Consider the following 19,063-nt stretch of genomic DNA (forward strand, 5'->3'; position numbering starts at 1 on the left):
GTTTGCTCTTCAGTCTGCTTTCAACAAAGAAAAAACTTGTTTATATTTATTTGCTATTAATCATTTTCTATATTTGTATTAATAAATTCCAAATAAACTGTGAACTATAAATTCATTCTATTTACTGATCAAAAGATTTTTTTATTGTTTCTAATTTTTTGTTTAACACTGTGAATATTTATTCAACTCTTAAATGCCTCCAAATCAAATCATTTAACATTTCGAATATTGCTCAGTGGCAGCACTAACAGCTGGTTGTCACTTTGACGTGCCTATTGGTTTGTGTTTTTCTTTTTCGTGCTCTGTGCTGTTGGAAGAAAATTGAACCAAATATGTCGAACGTGATTGATCCAATAAAACTCCTAACGGATAAAGGGGAACGCCAAGCGCCCTTTATGAATAGTATATTTAACCCTGTAGTGTGTTCTGTACTTGGTTTTGGTTGTGCAGCATTCGTCAATTGGGGTTTAAGAAAGCCGCCATTCTCCGGTAGGTTTATTGTGACGTAACTTTGTGATGTGCCAAAGAATTTAATAAATTTTAATAATCCAACTTGTATTACATCCCTAATTTCGTAGGTATACAAAGTCATGTTACATTTGCGGCAATAGGTGGCGGTCTTGGTTATTATTTCGACGGGAAACGAAACGAACACATTGCCAAACGTGATGCTGTGCTGAAGCATTACATCGAACTTCATCCCGACGATTTTCCACCAAAGGGTAAGCAAGTAGAAATACTATTAAAAGCTTCGTAACGCAAACTGATATTGAATTCTTTTAGAGCGCAAGAAGTACGGTGATATTTTGGAGGCCTGGACGCCAATCCGATAGAAAGCGAATTAAGACGGTGATACTGGTAATCACTACCAAAACACAGGCACCGCATAGAATATAATTGTATAAACATCGCAGATTGTTAATTGAATGTGCAAAGTAGCCATAACGAAAAATAAAAAGTGAAAAGCAAGTGAAGAAAATATTTTTAATGTGCAATTAAGTTTCATTTCTTGAGGTGCTTTATTGGAGATTAACTAATTGAAAATTTTACCGTTTTTTTCTTAATGGTGGCGCTGAACGTATTTGCTTTGAAGGCTCCATGCTAGGCCGCCACGAAACGTAATTTAGTTTCTTCTCTTCCTAATTGCAAAATTGAATGTTTCGGTTTCACCGATATTAACTGGGAGGCGATGCTGTAGAATTTTACTGCGCTCAACTAAACTACATTAAGCTCTGTTTGATTTCATTTGAAAACCAAAACAATTGAATTCTCTCTGCCCCTTCCCACGACAGCCGGTTCTACGCTGCCGGAACGACCTGGTTTTATATCCGGTCAAGGAAAATCACTCCAGCAGCTTTCCCCATACATGTACGGTGAATGTTTATGCTGCTACAGCAACATTTCTTTCTGCTTTTTTTTGTAGGTTTATTCAATTCTGTGCAAGATAAATGAGTTTTTGTAGCGACACCTTTGAAACCAATTTCCTCATACAGTTTAGGATAGCACAAAGGTCAATGAAATTCGCCGAATTTGGCGGCTGGAACAATCTAGTAGCGTCCTTAGTTGTTTTCTTCACACAAGTGCTGACCTGATATAATTTTTGGAATTTATTACTTAATTTCCAAGCAAGTTCCATGAAATCATTGTTCCTAACGGTAATTTATTTTTGAATTTTAAGAGAAAAGGTATTCCTAGATTTTATAATTGCACACCTTAATCTGTGGACCATAAATTTTTCACTAAATGAACTAAATTTGCTTGATTTCAGGTTGAACTTTGCCTTGGCTTTGTTCGCCATTCAAATAATGCATTTAGCGCTTTTTCATTCCCAACTTAAAATACCAAGATTTTTATTAGCCTCTGCAACAGCCCAAAATTTATGGAAAAATATTATTAAATGAATTCTAGATTCGAACTCTATCTATAGGTCTGTTCATGTAAAAATTATCCAGTAACTTGCCTGTAACTTAATTTCCGAGAATTCACTCTCAAGAGAAAAATATCAAAGAAAGTATAGAAACGCAAAACCAATAACTATTTGCAAGTTTTACGAACAGTTGATTAAATTGTTGGCAAAAAAAAATATATCAAAAATTAAAAAAAAACAAATTAGTTAAGCTACTTCGTATAAAATAAAAAAATAAAAGGTAATAAAATGCAAAATAACGAGCTTAGCACCACATTATTTTAATTTCTCCACAACAACATTCCATTAGCAATTGCAATTCGCAAATTTTAATTATTGCTTAATTTTACTTTGCAATCAGCTGTTTTTCAGTTGCGAATTCTTACCAGTAAAAACATGCAACTTCCCCTCAAAATGAAATGTCGTTTTGCTCACTCACTTTCCCCTACTTTGCAAGTTTTTTGGATACATGAACACCAAAACTTGATAATTTGTAACAATTGTTCATGAACAGAACTTATAACTTCAATTATCTAAACTTATGTAAATTAGTTAATATATTAATTTCAAATATTTATAAAGCTAAAAATAATTTTCCGTATGAGCACTTGTTCTGATACGGAGACGCTGGAAAACAAATACTGCTATGGAACATTTTACTACCTACACCAATATGTGGGCCGAAATGTTGTCACCTCCCCCAACCTTTTGTCTTGTCCATTGCGCATGTTCATAAATGAACCGTTATAAAATTTCACCAACAAGCGAATTGTTGTTGTCGGGGTTGTTTTTATGTTACGATATAACGGTGACCACAAAGCAGACAGAGACAGTTGACACCACTGTAGAATTCCGACCGAGTTAGTTGAGTTTTAGAAGTTGAATGGTCAAAATCAGAAATCGCGCTCATGTTGCACAAAAAAGGAAAATAAAACTAAATTAAATAAAAAATAAATATTAACCAATAAAAAAAAATAAATAAAATAAAAAACAAAGTGACAAAAATAAAAATGTGCGGAGAATGTGAGTGGCATAACAAAACCAGAGTGTTAGTGTAGAGGGCATATGGCAGATATAGTGTCGCAACGGTAAATTCTGCTCTCATGATGTTTCTATCCTTCTCCTCAATATATCAAAAAATGTTACACTATTCAGCTATTCTACAAGAATGTCAAAAGTTAAAGTTGGTTTACAGTATTTAAAGTGAGGTGACTTTGTGCTAATTTCTTTATTTTACTAATTTTTGTGTTAATAAATAAATAAATAAAATCAAAAAAAGACCAAATTTAATCAAATCATAAAAAAGTTGAAATCGAACCATAACGAAAAAAAAAATTATATTAAAAAAAATTTAGTGCTCTATATGTCGATATCCTAGCAGCGTCTCATCAGTAGCTGCTGTACTGCATTTTCCTCGCTTATCGTCCATGCATACCGGAAATTGACACGCAAATAAGTCAACAAATAAACACTCACCACCAACTGCGAGCAAACGGTCACCCAAAAACGAACACAGGCTGGCCAGTCAGTCCGCCGAGGACAATAAAGAGTTTCACATTGTATGGAAACGCAGCCATTGTTTTCATCAACCAATATTTGTGTGCTGCCATTGTGAGTGTGTGACGAGAAGCCACTGGCAGACGTGCGTAAGAGACTCCATTAGTGGCGTAATTTCTGTTGGCATACAACGTGGCATCGAAGTGACTTACTAAGGCACCGTTACAGTTAACGGTGGGCTAAGTGAGCTGGGAAAAATCTGTTGGCTGCTGCCGCAGCGTAATTTTCAGGAATTAGCAGTGATTATGGCCAAGGTAGGTAATTTGCAAACGTTTGATTAGCTACGTTTTCGGTTCTAGAAGGAATTAAGTATTTTTGTGCTTAGAAGATCATATGAAATCTTAGTTAGAAATTGCACGTGTTCAACGTGTCAGCTAATTTAATTTAAAATATTTAAATAATAAAATAATTTAAAATATTCTAATTTAAACGATATTTATTTCAGTCAAATTTTTTTCCACTTTCCACCATATTCGACCTCTTCTAAAGGGCACTTCGCCTGAGCAGATAAGTTTTCTATAACAAGTCTTAGGTATCGAAGCAAATGTCTTTATCTTGAGCGGACACCTCTATTGGTCGAATAAAAGTTGACTGACGTTGTTGAATGTCCGCCCAAAGTTTTTACTGTAATATGAATTATTTACTCCTTGATTCCTGGTAGTTGTTGTTGTAGCAGCATTGACATTCTCCATACATATATGGGGAATGCTGCTGAAGTGACAGTCTATGACCGGATATAAATCCGGATCGTTCCGGTTACGTAGAACCGACTGTCGTAGGAATGCCTCCTTTTCCAGTAGTGGATTCCAGTTAATAATTTCATGAATATAAAAACAGCAGATGAATTTCCTCCGAGTTTTCAAACTAACTTTTAATTTAGGCATTTTGAAAGGACTCGCACCGAAACGTCTTTATCTTTTATACATGTTTTAGGCCGAGATGTACAGTATTAGGTCGAGCTTCTTCTAAAATATAAGACGCGAGGGCCTTGTTATTTTACTGTACTATTCAATAGGCAAACTTACAATTTGATGCCGAATTCAAATGACAGATGGTTTTTAAGGTATGAAATGCCAAGTGCGAACTTTGATATTGTCGGCCGGAAACAAACTCAGAACAAACCTAATGATATTTAACCGGAAGAATACTCCATTCGGGCGGCCGACGTAGCCAAATAAATTGGTACGTGACTACCATTCGGAAGTGCCCAGGTTCGAATCTCCATGAAAGACCAAAATGAGTAAAAAGAGTTTTCTAACAGGCAATGACAAACCTCCGAGTGCATTTCAAACAGCTCTTCATAAAAAACCACTTGGCGTTCGGGGTCGGTCCCTTCATTTGTGGAACAATCTCAGGACGTACCTAACAAATAGAAGGAGGAGCTCGGCCAACCACCTAACAGAAGAGTAAGCGCCAATTATCTATTTTTTATTTATTCTTCCATGCAGACTTCTTTCCAACTTCGCTGGCCTAGATGCGTACGGGAGTATATGAATTTCACGCCCAAAAATTTCCTCGCTTTTGTGCCAATCGACGAGTCGATTAAATTTTATACGTTTTCGTAAGTACTCATTAGACGTGTAATGTGGTCGTGTTCGGTTTACTTGCCTAAAATAATGATAAAATGCTTAAGTCTTTTAACATTTAATTTCTTCGGGAAAGAGGATCTTGAAATGAAATCTACAATCGAATAGCTTTCGATTTTTGGAGCCTGATTAAAACGAGTTAGTACGTATAGTATAAACATCCTTTGGTAGTTGTTTTTCCGATATTCTCCTCCAATTTGTGGGATGCGTTGTTACGCATACTCCATAGTTTAATGTTTTATTGGAACATCGCAGTAGAGCATTTTATTCCATATAAAATACTTCCAAGCATGTGCTTTATATGGAAAAAATTGGCAACAGAATATTAAAAAAACAAAATAATATTCTAAAATTTAATATGCTACAAAACTGCATCTAAAAATTAGCATTAAATTGTTTAGAGATTTGATGAAAATTTTTTTAAAATTGTTCAATTTTTGTGAGTTTCTTAAAAAGTTGGGGATTTTATTTGAAGGTTTTTGTTACAGGGTCCGGCACTCGAAGTGTAACCAATTAAAAGTAAAAAATGTTTGAAAATAATACAAAATTAAGAATCAATTTACCTTTGCTCCATATGACAACTTTTTGCCTTGATTTTGGTCTTGAGACTGACCAGAAACGAATCGCAAGCTGCCCGAATGTGACTTGCAGGTATTTTGGCCCACTCGCGTACAATGGCTTTTTTCAGCGCCTCGAGACTGGTGAACTTTTAGTTCGGACCTTGCTCTCCAAATTGGGCCAAAGAGAATAATCCTTCGGATCTGCGTCTGATGAATTTGACAGCCATTGTGTGGACGTTATGAAGTTCAGAACGTTGTTTTTTAGCCATTCTCGGTTCACTTTAGTTTTGTGAGACGGTGCCGAGTCCTGTTGAAACGTCCGTGGTCGACCACCGAAATGTTTGTCTGCCCATGGCTTCAATGAAGCCTCTAGAATATTTTCCCGATAATATTTCGCATTTATCTTGACGCCAGGCTCGATGAAAACGATTACAGAGCGGTTACAGCGGCCCAAACCATTACCTGTGGCGGGTGCTGCCTCCTGGTGGCCAATCGAGGACTCAAATTCTCCTATGAACGGTTGGTCAAATAAACCCTATCGTTTTGAGAGTTTACGAATTGCTCAATTTGAAAAAGTTTCTCTTCAGAAAACACAATGTTCGGAAATTGACCACTTTTGGCCAAGAGAAGCAACTCCTTCGCTCTCTCAAGTCTGACTTGTCGTTGCTTTGGTGTGAGATCATGCGCCTTTTGGATATTGTAAGGCTTGACTTTGAGATCATTTTTCAGTATGCGGCGGATACTACGGTCAGTTCAGTTCTTTCGCAATTTGATTGGTACTTCGTCGGGGACTTCGCTCAAGTCGCTTCTTCACATTTTGATGGGAGCTCAAGTCATTATACGAGTATATGCATATATACACTCGTGACCACGCAAATCTTACCACCTCGTGGGTTTCATAAAAAGAGTGTTTCATAAACTAAGATTTTTTGAACACAAATTTTTTAGTTTTTAACTATGAAGATAATTTTTCTGTTATATGCACGAATTTTTAATATGCATTTAAATTCTTCCAACATCTGAGTACCTTTTGCGTTTGCTTTCGATATAAAAAATTTATAAATATTTTACTAAATGCTTAGAGCATTTTGAACAGTTGAACCGCCCTTGGCGAGAATAACTGCTTGGAACCGAGCAGGCATTGAAGTAACGAGGTTTTCAAGAAATTCGTTAGAAATTTCCCATTCTCATATTTTATTTAACACTTTTTTCAGTTCTGCCTTAGAGTTTGGTCTGTCTTGAGCCACTTTCTTTCTCATAGTGTGCCATATGGGATATTCTGAAATCTGCAAACATTTTCCGCATCTAGCTATAAGAAACAAAATGGCGGCAGTTGAAACTTTCCTTAACCATAAATATGGGAATATATAGGTATATTATATATACATAATTGGCGCGTACACCCGTTTTAGGTGTTTAGCCGAGCTCCTCCTCCTATTTGTGGTGTGCGTCTTGATGTTGTTCCACAAATGGAGGGACCTACAGTTTCAAGCCGACTCCGAACGGCAGATATTTTTTTTATGAGGAGCTTTTTCATGGCAGAAATACACTCGGAGGTTTGCCATTGCCTGCCGAGGGGCGACCGCTATTAGAAAAAATATTTTCTTAATTTTGGTGTTTCACCGAGATTCGAACCTACGTTCTCTCTGTAAATTCCGAATGGTAGTCACGCACCAACCCATTCGGCTACGGCGGCCGCCAAATATGGGAATATATCGTTGATTAAATACCGCATGAAAACTTACACATTTAGCCCAATGATATGGTGCGGAGTCGTCCCAGAAGTATTCCCATATGTTTAAATAGTTCTTGTACGGTCTTGAACCATACAAGTGGATATAACTTCTGCATGCTTTTGCGCATCATCATTCTATCAACAAAGGGTAAAGGACCTCGTATATAGAAAAAAACATGCCCAGACAGACCATTTGGCTTTCAGGATGCTCAACCCGGCGTTCGTCGCTACTGGGTAAAAAATACCACAAATGTAATAAAACCACTTCTAATTTTTTTCTACAAAATATCGAGACCTCCCGCTTACATTTTGTTTTTCCACCTGGTTCTTTCTAATTTCTATGAAGTTTTTAAACCGATCTTTTAATCAAATCCTACGATTAATTCCATCTGTTCGGGAGATGGATTTCTCCTAGTTCCAACTCTACTCTGACACTCCAAACGATCATCCTGGTTCTTTGTTTTTGAGTAAATTTGCTACTGTTGGATGGCTACATTCAACTTTTCTCGCTATCTCGCGAATAGGCATTCCTTCTTTTTCTAAAGTAAAAATAATTGATTATAATCAATTTTTGATCATATACTCGGACAGCCAAGCGACAATAAAAGCTCTTGAATCTAAAACTCACTCGTCAAAAGCAGTCTCAGAATGTTTTAAACTTCTAAATGACGTATCTAAGTGCTACAAAGTGCACCTTATTTGGGTGCCAGGCCACAGGAATATAGCAGGGAACTGCAAGGCAGATGAACTTGCTCGAACTGGTACAACGCACGATCTCCAACCGGATAAGACGCTGATACCCGTGCCTGTAGCCACTGGTAAATTACTTATAGATAGGGAAACCATCAAAAAAGTAAATACAAGTTGGCAAAAATATTACAACATGCGAACTAAGCAGACAGACATGACCGAAATGCGCTGTTCCATGTTCGATCGAAAATCTTGTTAAGATTCAACAGAGAAGCTATATATAAGGAAGATGATAGGATAAGATAAGACGCTGATACCCATGTCTGTAGCCACTTGTAAATTACTTATAGATAGGGAAACCATCAAAAAAGTAAATACAAGTTGGCAAAATCTTACAACATGCGAACTAAGCAGACAGACATGACCGAAATGCGCTGTTCCATGTTCGATGGAAAATCTTGTTAAGATTTAACAGAGAAGCTAACTGGTCATTATTTAATAGGCAGCTACGCTAGAAGGTTAGGACTCCAGTACTTAGATCTATCTAGAAGCTGTTTTAATACAGAAGAAGAGGAAACAGCCAGACACCTTTTATGTGAGTGTGAAAGCTTAGCTATGAGAAGGCTGAGGCACTCTTGATACGGCATTTTTAACCGATGTAGCGGACATAGCGCATCTAAAACTAACGAAGCTTTGCTCGTTTATTAAAGCTACCGGATGGTTTGAAAAGGAACACGTAGGGTAAGGATGAGCTCCAGTGGTATCACAATAGATCTGCTAAAGGTCTAAGTGCGTCGTTACGACAACCACCCAACCTACCTACCTACCTACCTTGAACACGAGTTAATTGCTTATATTTAGCGCTCATCTTTTAAGTCGCTATGTTTAATGCACGATTTCTCACAAACTCCTAAAATATATTTGTCAATCCAGCCGAAAGCCTCTGATGCTAGCGCTGCACTACTTTCAGTTTGTATAATAATTTTATTGTTATGTAAACCTTTATAAAATAAAATAAAAAATATTTGTCAAGATTTTGCCCTTCAATTTATTATCATTATCATTATGTCACGAGTGTATGTATGTATGTGTATGTGTATATGCATGTGTAAATGCGTTTGATGTACGCGGCCATATGCTAAAATTATAAATCTTCCCTTAGGGGGATTAATTTTGCGCCACCTTGTAGTAGGATACATACCTGTGGATTTAATGCAATATACACACAATTATACATATGTATGTATGTATATATGTATACATGTATGTATGCATGCGTTACTCATCTTAATTTTGATTATTTTTATTGACTGTTGAAAAATACTTAAACAACGCACAAACTCCAACCCTCGGAAATGAGTTTCTCTTGAAAACTTGAAGTCATAAAATATGGTATAACAATTCATCACAAATAAGTGTTTGTCAGAGTTGATATAAAAATAAATTTATACTCTTACACCAATCATTACTCTTGAGTCCTTTGGCTCTCCCACAAGCACACCTGCCTATCCTACATGTGTACACCCACGCGTGTATGCATCTACGCATTTAAATATTCGTGGGCTAAGTATGTGCGTATGCATGGACCCCGTAGCCGTTAATATAAATATAAGAATGTATGTGGGTATGTGTGTATGTGTGTATGTATGGTGGCTGAGAATTTATCGCTGAATCTTTTGTAAATTGGTAGCATACATAAATATAATTCAGTACTCAGTATTGGCCAAAGCTGTGGCGGAAGGTTGAAAAATCCTGTTTGCCTAAGTGGATGAGCATCGTAAACAAGAAATTGATGCTCCATTTTGGCTTAATCAAATGTGAAATGATGCTCATTTGATATTTAAAGCAGATTTTCGCATACATATATTTACGGTGTCTAGGTACTTACTTGCATATGTTTATACGGGTACGCGGTAGAGATAGCCTGAACTTGTACAAGAAATAAGTATTTAATCCCAAGGCAAATTGAAGCCTGTCTTGTTGGTAATAGAGGTTCGCCAGTTGGAAAAAAAATTTCTTTAAATAAAATTAAAACTACTTTTGTATTAATAGCAGTTGCGGGAGACAGCTAGAAAAACCGAAACCAAATTTTGGCATACTGCGATGGGGAGCCAACATAAATACGTTGCTTGATTGGCGTCTGTTGTGGGCTACAACAGAAATGTCAAACACTTGTGAATTGCGCTCGTTTCAATCTACTGAGATGCTGCTTTATAATACTTGCAAGAAAATAAGCGGGCGCTGTCTAAGATAGTAAATCTAATCAACAATCTTAACAACATGACACAGCTGTACCCCATAGTTGACCGTCTAACCAACCAGTGGAGTAACAGCAACCAGCCGATCAGAGATGTGAACGGTGCTTTGCTGACTTCCAATGATGACCAGATCCGCAGATGGAAGGAACACTTTGAAGCAACTAGCAACATTGCTCTTAGCAGTATACCTCGCTTTGAAGTGTTCTGAACAACAACAACAAGCAATAAAATAACAACATCCTGCCCCAGACTGCGGCAATTGGCGAAGAATAACCCTACTTAACACCATCTACAAAATTGTAGCCGTAATCGTACAAAGTAGGCTTAAAGAAAACGAACGCTCCTTAAGGCCCGAGAAAGCTGGTTTTCGCCCCCACCGAAGCTGTGTTGACCAAGTCAACACACTTATTATAGTAGAACGATCAGTTGATTGGCGTTCCCCGCTCTACATGCTGTTCGTAGACTTTAAGAAGGCGTTCGAAACTGCAAAACGATACGCTATATGGCTGGGACTGAGTAGAAAGGGAGTTCCTGCCAAGATAGTTTGCCTAATCAAAGTCCTCTACTAGAACTCCGAACTGGCAGTGCTTCATAAAGGCGATATCAGCGATCCATTCACTACCAACGCAGGCGTAAGGCAAGGTTGTCCCCTATCGCCCCGTCTCTTCGCCATCGTCCTTGATTACATCATGAGCCAACTGATCCTGCACAGACATCTTGAGGATATGGACTTCGCCGATGACATCTGCCTCCTCTCTCACAAACTCTCTGACATCCAAGCGAATGCGGACAAACTAGTAACGCTGGCATACACTGTCGGATTGGAGGTCAACAGCGCCAAGACCAAGGCCATGAGAGTTAACCACTATAACGCAAGGCAGATGGTTGACAGATGCCTGGCGGAATTCGTATAAAGCTTCTGCTACCTCGGCTGCATCATCACGCAGATGGTAAAGCAGATGAAGACGTCAACTGCACGCAAAACAAAGCAAGTGCGGCATTCTGGCGAATGCATAGGGTATGGGGGAGTTCTCCAGGCGTACTAAACCACGAATATTCGGCTCATACGTAAAGGCAAATCTTTCGTCAACAAATGCCTCCGTATCATCTGTAAAATATTCTAGATCAAAGAATGAAGGAACCCATCCTGAGGCAAATCAAAGCAGAAAATAGTGATAAATGGGTCATGCATTGAGAAAACCACCAGATAGCATCACGATAATAGTACTGGACTGGAACCTACAAGGGAGCAGAGGTCGCGTTCACCCAAAAAACACTTGGAAAAGGTCGATGCTGCGCGAGCTTTCAGATACCGACATCTCATGGGGCGGTGCAAAAACAACACCATAGAACCGTGCACGATGGAAGAGTCTTGTCGAGGCCCTATGCTCCTGAGAGGAGGGAAAAAGGAAAAAAAACCAACGTTAAACCCCCGTCGAGTATTTGTCTATAGTATAGCGGCGAGCCACTTGCGGCTCTTAGAATCATTATTTGTGGCTCTCAATAAATGTACCTGAGTTTCGTGTTCATTTTTGTGCTATTAGGATGAATTTGTTACGTTTTTATCCAAATAAAATGTCTCACAATGAATATTTCGAGTTCAATCACTCACAAAAATCGGTCTTATTAAGCTTTTAACAGATGATTCTCAAATTCCACAATTCATACGCAGACGACATTGGCATATTTTATTCGCATGCGTTTGGTAACCAAATCGTAACCAAACTTCAAGATGCACTACAAAACATGGCAGACTACTTGTGTACTTGGAAAATAAAATTAAACATTGGTAAGACGCAAGCTATCTTTTTCACTAGAAAAAGAAGTCATTGCTTTATACCAAGTACAGGTTTGAAATTAGGTAGTTATGATATCCCGTGGGCCAATACCGTACGATATCTGGGGGTGATTTTTGATAAAAAAGTATCTTTTTGCGATCATGTAAAGTACATACAGGAGAAAGTAAATTTGGCGATTAAAATGTTATATCCCCTAATAAATAGACGCTCAGGCTTAAGTGATGAAAATAAGCTAATAATTTATAAGTCTATATTTCAGCCAATAATATTATATGCCTGTCCAGCCTGGAGTAATATCGCAAAGTCACATGTTAAGAAACTGCAAATCTGCCAAAATAAGGTACTCAAAATGATGCTACGACTCCCATGGCATTTCTCCACCAGAAAGCTTCATGATGAATCAAAAACTAAGATTTTGTCAGATCAAATACAAAATTTGACTAAAAGATTCAAAATTCGTTCCAGTTTTTCGGACAATCTACTAATAACTGAACTTTCTTAATGTTCAATTAGGCCCTGGTACTTAAATGCGTATAGATTAACCCTAGCTTGTAAGATGTATAGCGGAGGTTTTTCATAGTAGTTTTTTCCTTCGAAAAAAAGAAAAAATCATTTAAAAAACCAAACCTGTGATAAATATACAAATATAATGATGTAGAATTAAGATTTAAATCATATTCTGTAAATTGTGCGATAACATAAGTATTGTAACGTTTTTCTACTTAATAAACTCTTATCTTATCTTATCTTATACCGATTCGCTGTATAATTCATAGAGAACATCTCGTTACAAATTCTGTTAGATATCTGGAGAATTAGAATTAATAAAGATGTAAGAAGATCAAGCTCTATAATAAAGTATAAGTGGACGACGATTACTGAATTTTGGAAATTTGTACCAGAATCGAAGTATCCTGAATTAGAAAAAAGGCGTCCAGCAGCGCCAAAAATGCGCTAAAAGAAAAACTGGTTTTAGAAGGGATAGCAAAAGAAATAAATATAACAAAATTTTATACATTGTTTATTTGTACTTAAACTTTATAAAAAAATGTATTTTAATTTTTCTTTACAAAAATTAGTATATAAGAAATCACGTGAAATCAGTACAATGAACAAAAGTTGCTCCATGATCTGCATCATTTCTACTGGAAATATGGATGGATCTGTAAAAAGTAAAACGTATTCTTGTAAAATAAAGTTGTAGTTATAGTCCATGATTCAATGAAAAAAGGTTTGCTCAGTAAGCAGCTTTCTCGTTCTCTCTTGACAAATCTGCACCCCTAGCAAGACACTGAAATTTTGGGTAAAAGTGGAGGAAAAGTAAAATTTATAGAAAAACATTTCATTTTTAAAATGGTCTGCTTCCCAGCAACAACTCGCTAAAGAGTTTTCATCGGTATGTTCAGGACTATGGGAGTATGACATGAAATACATACCGCTTAAGTCAGGACGTGATAGAGTAATTGAGGCAATCCGAGATCGATGAGTGGAGAATTTACAAAGCTTTATTTCCTCTGATGTGGTGATTTAGACAGAATTCATGTTTTGCAAACAGCTAGCATTTCCCAAAGAGTTACGGCAGCGAGAATAATTGGATAGTCCCGACGCGATCGATAGCATTTCAGACCTCAGTTGGGATTGACGGAACTTGTTCCCTGGAGGTCCTTCCATTTATGGAATACCATCAAGACTCGCGCTACAAAAAGAAGGAGGGCCTCGGCCAAACACCTAACAGAATTGTACGTGCCAATTATTTATTTATTTTTAACAAAAAAGTTTCATATTGGCGAAACTTCGCAACTTCGCGATCGGTTTTAAATTTAAAAATTAATTCACAAAATAAAATCTTGGATTAAGTGAAATAATTTCTTGTTTTAATATTAGACTTGGCGATTTCCGCTAATAACTTCTATTTGTGCCATTCTTTACTTTCAAAAATTAATTAAAATTTATTTTTCAAACCGTTCGCAGTTTCTTTCCATTTATTTATTTATTCGTTTATTCAGTCTACAAATAATTCTTACAGACTATATTAGACAAATTTTTAATTATTAAGACACTCCTTTTTTGCTACCATTTTTATCAAGAAGGATTTAATATTTTCCACTTTATTCACCTTCTTAAATACAACCTTTGTAAAGGAGTGTGAAAAATCGAATGTCAGTAGTGAGCAAACCTTTAAAAAATGCATCATGGTTATAGTCTATCGAGCCGGATTTTTGAATTTCGAAAAATTTTGAAATTTACGGCATTTTTTTGAAAAAATTATGCGTTTTACGTCATAAATGTCACACTTTAATTAAACACTTTAAAAATAAACACTTTAATAAAAAATTTTAATAAAAATATCAAAAATTCGACAGAGTATAGAGAAGACACTTTCGAATATTAAAAAAAACCGCATCAAAAAATTAAAAAAAACGGTATGAGTTATCATGGAGACCGTGCCGGAAAAAGTAGTTTCAGAAAAACGAGTTTAAACTTACAAGTGCAGTTCGCTCGAGATCGCGCGCATTTAAAGCAAGAACTTAAAAATTTTTTTTTTTTTTTTTGTTAACTTACGTCTAGTCTCCCATTCCAGCTTCATATTGTATGCCTTCCTGATCAGTTGTTGTTTATTGTTTTTCAGTAGACGAGATGTTCTGGCCTCTTTTGTTGCTTTCATAGCCTTGATTTGTGCGTGTTTTAGCCGGTTCGAGTTTTTTCCGAGACAATAGTGGTATTCCTCATATCCAATTGTTATTCCAAGTAATCTTTCCATTCTTAATAAAGTCTCTGCTCCGTCATTAAAGCAGATACAGCAACATTGGTAGCTATTTAAACTACTCTCCGACTACCTGGACTACATTTGGGTGTAATCTTCTAAATCGAAGATTGGATTTCTTCGAATTAAGACTCTTATGAACATTTTGTGTGAATCCACCTAAGTACTTTTCAAGTAATTGTTCATCACTTAATGATTCATCGATGGGTTTTATTGCCTGCAGTACGATTTCAGGTAAAGAGGCTTTGGGCCTATATTCATTAATCGCACCTTCGGCTTTGTTCTCTGCTAATTATACGAACTTTCTTCTCAAGGTGGACAATGAAAATGCTGAGGTTTTTCGTCCGTTAATGATTTATGGTAGAATGTCGCCCATATGGCATTTTTCATATTTTGCAGTGAGTCAATGTTATTTCTAATTGCCAAACCATAATAAATAGTTAGCTCGTCGATTGTTCAAAAACAAGTACCCTTTAGTTTCATAAACCTTAGCATATCGACCCCACACAAAGGCTACAAAGCAGACTATGTTTTTTTTTTTCATTTAATAAAACAATATATGCATTTACGATGCCTATACTGACGAAATAGAATCTTTCGCAGATTGAACTGACATAAATTTGGCGAAGAGAGTGTCAAAATATCATTGTATTGTAAACAAAAATTTAAAGTTAGGATAGGTTGATGTAAACGAGGAAGATATTAAAAACGAATAAAAAGAAAAAAAAAAACAAAACTCTATTCGTCAGTGAGTGGTGATACAGTGAAATCAACCCTGCCATGCAGATATTTCAACTATTCTGTGGACGGTTTTTTGATTTTTCGGCAGGGTTTGTGTACATATTCTAGAGAATATGCGTGTATGTGTGTGTACTCAACTAAGATTAATAATATGCAAGTATTTTACCGCTTTTGCCAAATGCCATTCATTACCTTTTTTCAGCCACATGTGGCTTATTCAAAATTCAACCTAAGATAAAATTGAAAAATATTTTGTAACCGCAACGAAAATGGAGGTGCTTAAGGCAGAATTGTAGGGAATTGAATGCAGATGCATTTAATTACGCGAGAATACAAAATATTATCGTAAATAGAGTTCAATACAATGATAGAGTATCAAATTTTTAGTATGCGTATTCCTTAGTAGGAGTATTCCACAAGTTTTACTTGGCTGAAGTCACCCAGAGACAAAAACGCGAACGATTTTCTAATTAGAGCTCGCAAGAGAATTACCCGAGATCTTTGTCGCAATTCTTATGGTTTTTTATAATTTATAATTCATAGTTCTGAGGTCAGGAATAAAAGCCACTCAAATTATTAAAAAAAAAAACTCATAACACGCGCGTATCTGCGAACTTTTGGAAAATTTTGTCGGATAATCTTTCTCAAAATCCGTAGTTTTTTAGATAAATTACAAAAATAATATAAAAAAAAAATTAAAAATTATTTATTGATGCGTACACTTCTGTTTGGCCGAGCTCCTCCTCCTATTTGTGGTGTGCGTCTTGATGTTGTTCCACAAATGGAAGGACCTACAGTTTCAAGCCGACTCCGAATGGCTGATATTTTTTATGAGGAGCTTTTACATGGTTACAGCTTTAAACCGACTCCGATCGGCCGATGGTTTTTTATGAGGGGCTTTTTCATGGCAGAAATACACTCGGTGGTTTGCTATTGCCTGCTGAGGGGCGGCCGCTATTAATAAAAATATTTTTCTTCCTTTTTGGTATGTCATGCACGCAGATTCGAACCTACGTTTTCCGAATGATAGTCACAAACCAACTCATTCGGCTACGGCGGCCACAAAAATAATTTTACTGGGAGTGAGTTTATGCAAATGAGTTACCATTTATTATTTATGTTAGTGTAAAGGGCGAGGACAAAACGAAGTACCTCCTGTCTTCAAACAAACAGTCGGCGCACTCGCGTATCGGCATCCACGTCACTGTAGACAGTTATAATTTCGAGGTTGTAAAAGACTTCGTCTATTTAGGAACCAGCATTAACACTGATAACAATGTCAGCCTTGAAATCCAACGTAGAATCTCTCTTGCCAACAAGTGCTACTTTGGACTAAGTAGGCAACTGAGCAGTAAAGTCCTCTCTCGACGAACAAAACTAACACTCTACAAGACTCTCACCATGCCCGTCCTAACGTATGGCGCAGAAGCTTGGACGATGACAACATCCGATGAAGCGACGCTTGGAGTGTTCGAGAGAAAGATTCTGCGTAAGATTTTTGGACCTTTGCAACAACGAATATCGCAGATGATGGAACGATTAGCTGTATGAGCTTTACGACGACATAGAATTAGCGCAGCGAATACAGATCCAGCGGCTACGCTGGCTGGGTCATGTCGTCGGAATGGATACAAACGCTCTGGCTATGAAAGTATTCGATGCAGCTGGTGGTTGCACTGGAAAAGGAAGGCCTCCTCTGCGTTGGAAAGATCAGGTGGAGAAGGACTTGGCTTCACTTGGTGTGTCCAACTGGCGCCGGTTAGCACGAGAAAGTAACGACTGGCGCGCTTTGTTAAACTCGGCCAAAATCGCGTAAGCGATTATAGCGCCAATTAAGAAGAAGAAAGGGTGTTTTTAAGAGACTGAGAACTTAAAATGATGATACAAAATAGAAATGTTGTTGAAATGAACTTTATTTTTATTATAATCTGGTAGATAATTTCATGGAATTTATTTTTTTAATATGAAATCCGGCATGTGCCCGCCGCGGCAACGACGAATTGACATTTCGGCATCTTCTTCAACACTTAGCTCTGTGAAAATCGCGAACAGATTAATTTTTTAAACTTAATTTCCACAATTTGGAGGCGTTGTTTTGGCGTTAAACGATTCGTAATGATTTGCCAAGCCTGATTGAACAGAAATGTCAACACAGTTTGCCATTCTCAGCTGTCAAACCATAGTTATCGATATCGATAGTTCCCATGCAGCTAAAAAAGCACCCGCTATATACTAAACGGCCTTTTTGTTCTTCTTTGCGTGCATATAAACATAGAAATATTCAAAACACTAAAATATTCAAAACAGTAGGTGATCTCGTTTTCGTCCTGCCATTCATGTCCTTGCGCGGCTATTCCGCTACATCCCGACGACATCCATGGCATTTAGCCCGCCAAACAGGCACCTTACATTTTGAGTGCACAATGATGCACTTTTTTCGACATTATTTTCCCGACTTTTATTATTGTGTCTCGCACAGACACACATTCATAAGCACGTTGTGCAACAACAAAACAGGCAGCGCATACCTACAATACAATGGAGTTGTACGAATTCCGCGAAAGTAGGACTTATGCGGCAGCTGGCGCAGTACTCGTATCAACTTTGTTCTCATGAATATGAAAAATGTGCTTAGATTTCGTATGCGCTTACATGAATGTATAAGTGTGTATGTTTTTTTATAAGTATACATACTTTTGTTAATATCTTCATTGTCGTTTGCCTGTGACTCTGGATATTTATGATAGCACGCAGAAGTATGCGAAGGCATGTAAAAGTAGCTATGCGTACATGAAAATACAAAGTTATAAACAAAATTTTATTTGTATTATTTGATATTCATTTCATGCCAGTGAAATCGTTAAGCGCATGCACAGGATCGTCAAGGTAAATCTGGAATATTTAACGTAAAAGTTAAACTGAGATGCCATATCTGCTCAAAAATAATGATATTTGCATGCAGTTTTGCAGAAAGCACAGATGAAAATATTCAATATAAATAAAACATTATTCAGCGCCAATAATCGACTCCAGGCAGGAGTGGTCCTCACTTCCATGACTTCACGAGGCTCTGCGTTAACCGTTGCTTCAACTATGGCCTACGTAATAATCAAAAGAATTACACTACGGGTGTGAAGGTAGCCCTAATTTTTTTTTTTTTTTGTGGGTGAGGTAGGGCTTAAAATACCTTCGCACTTACAGCGACAGTCGTCTACTACGTTGTGTGGTGTGGACACTGAATTAATCCCTCCTGCTCTACTGGGAGAACTTCCTTCCCGGAACTATTTTCTACATTACTTCGGGAGGGCCCAGAACGGCGTCCATGAAGTGGACCAGTTCTATTCATCTACATCTGGGCCCACCATATTTGTAGGCAGTTTCCTACTATAGGCTCGTCTTCTTATGTCTCTATCTGTGCCGCGTTCGTGTCTATTTGCCACAATTGGTTCCTACGTCTAGGGTTCTCT

At 37.2% G+C, this 19,063-nt stretch overlaps 2 protein-coding genes across 2 annotated transcripts in view; both read left to right on the plus strand.

The window, feature by feature from the left end:
• Positions 1-274: 274 nt before the first annotated feature.
• On the plus strand, positions 275-981 carry LOC129249313 (NADH dehydrogenase [ubiquinone] 1 subunit C2). Its single transcript, XM_054889046.1, has 3 exons — positions 275-489; positions 579-722; positions 784-981. The coding sequence occupies exons 1-3, from the start codon at positions 333-335 to the stop codon at positions 831-833; spliced, it is 351 nt and encodes a 116-aa protein (XP_054745021.1). The 5' UTR covers positions 275-332; the 3' UTR covers positions 834-981.
• Positions 982-2,776: 1,795 nt separating this feature from the next.
• The window catches only part of LOC129247105 (serine-rich adhesin for platelets), a 346,746-nt gene continuing 330,459 nt past the window's right edge, over positions 2,777-19,063 (plus strand). Inside the window, exon 1 of the mRNA XM_054886033.1 lies at positions 2,777-3,717. Within this exon, the coding sequence (XP_054742008.1) occupies positions 3,709-3,717 (9 nt within the window). The 5' untranslated portion in view covers positions 2,777-3,708. The remainder of the gene's footprint in view (positions 3,718-19,063) is intronic.

Source organism: Anastrepha obliqua, chromosome 5 (assembly GCF_027943255.1).
Source record: "Anastrepha obliqua isolate idAnaObli1 chromosome 5, idAnaObli1_1.0, whole genome shotgun sequence".
In the NCBI taxonomy this organism is placed as follows: domain Eukaryota; kingdom Metazoa; phylum Arthropoda; class Insecta; order Diptera; family Tephritidae; genus Anastrepha; species Anastrepha obliqua.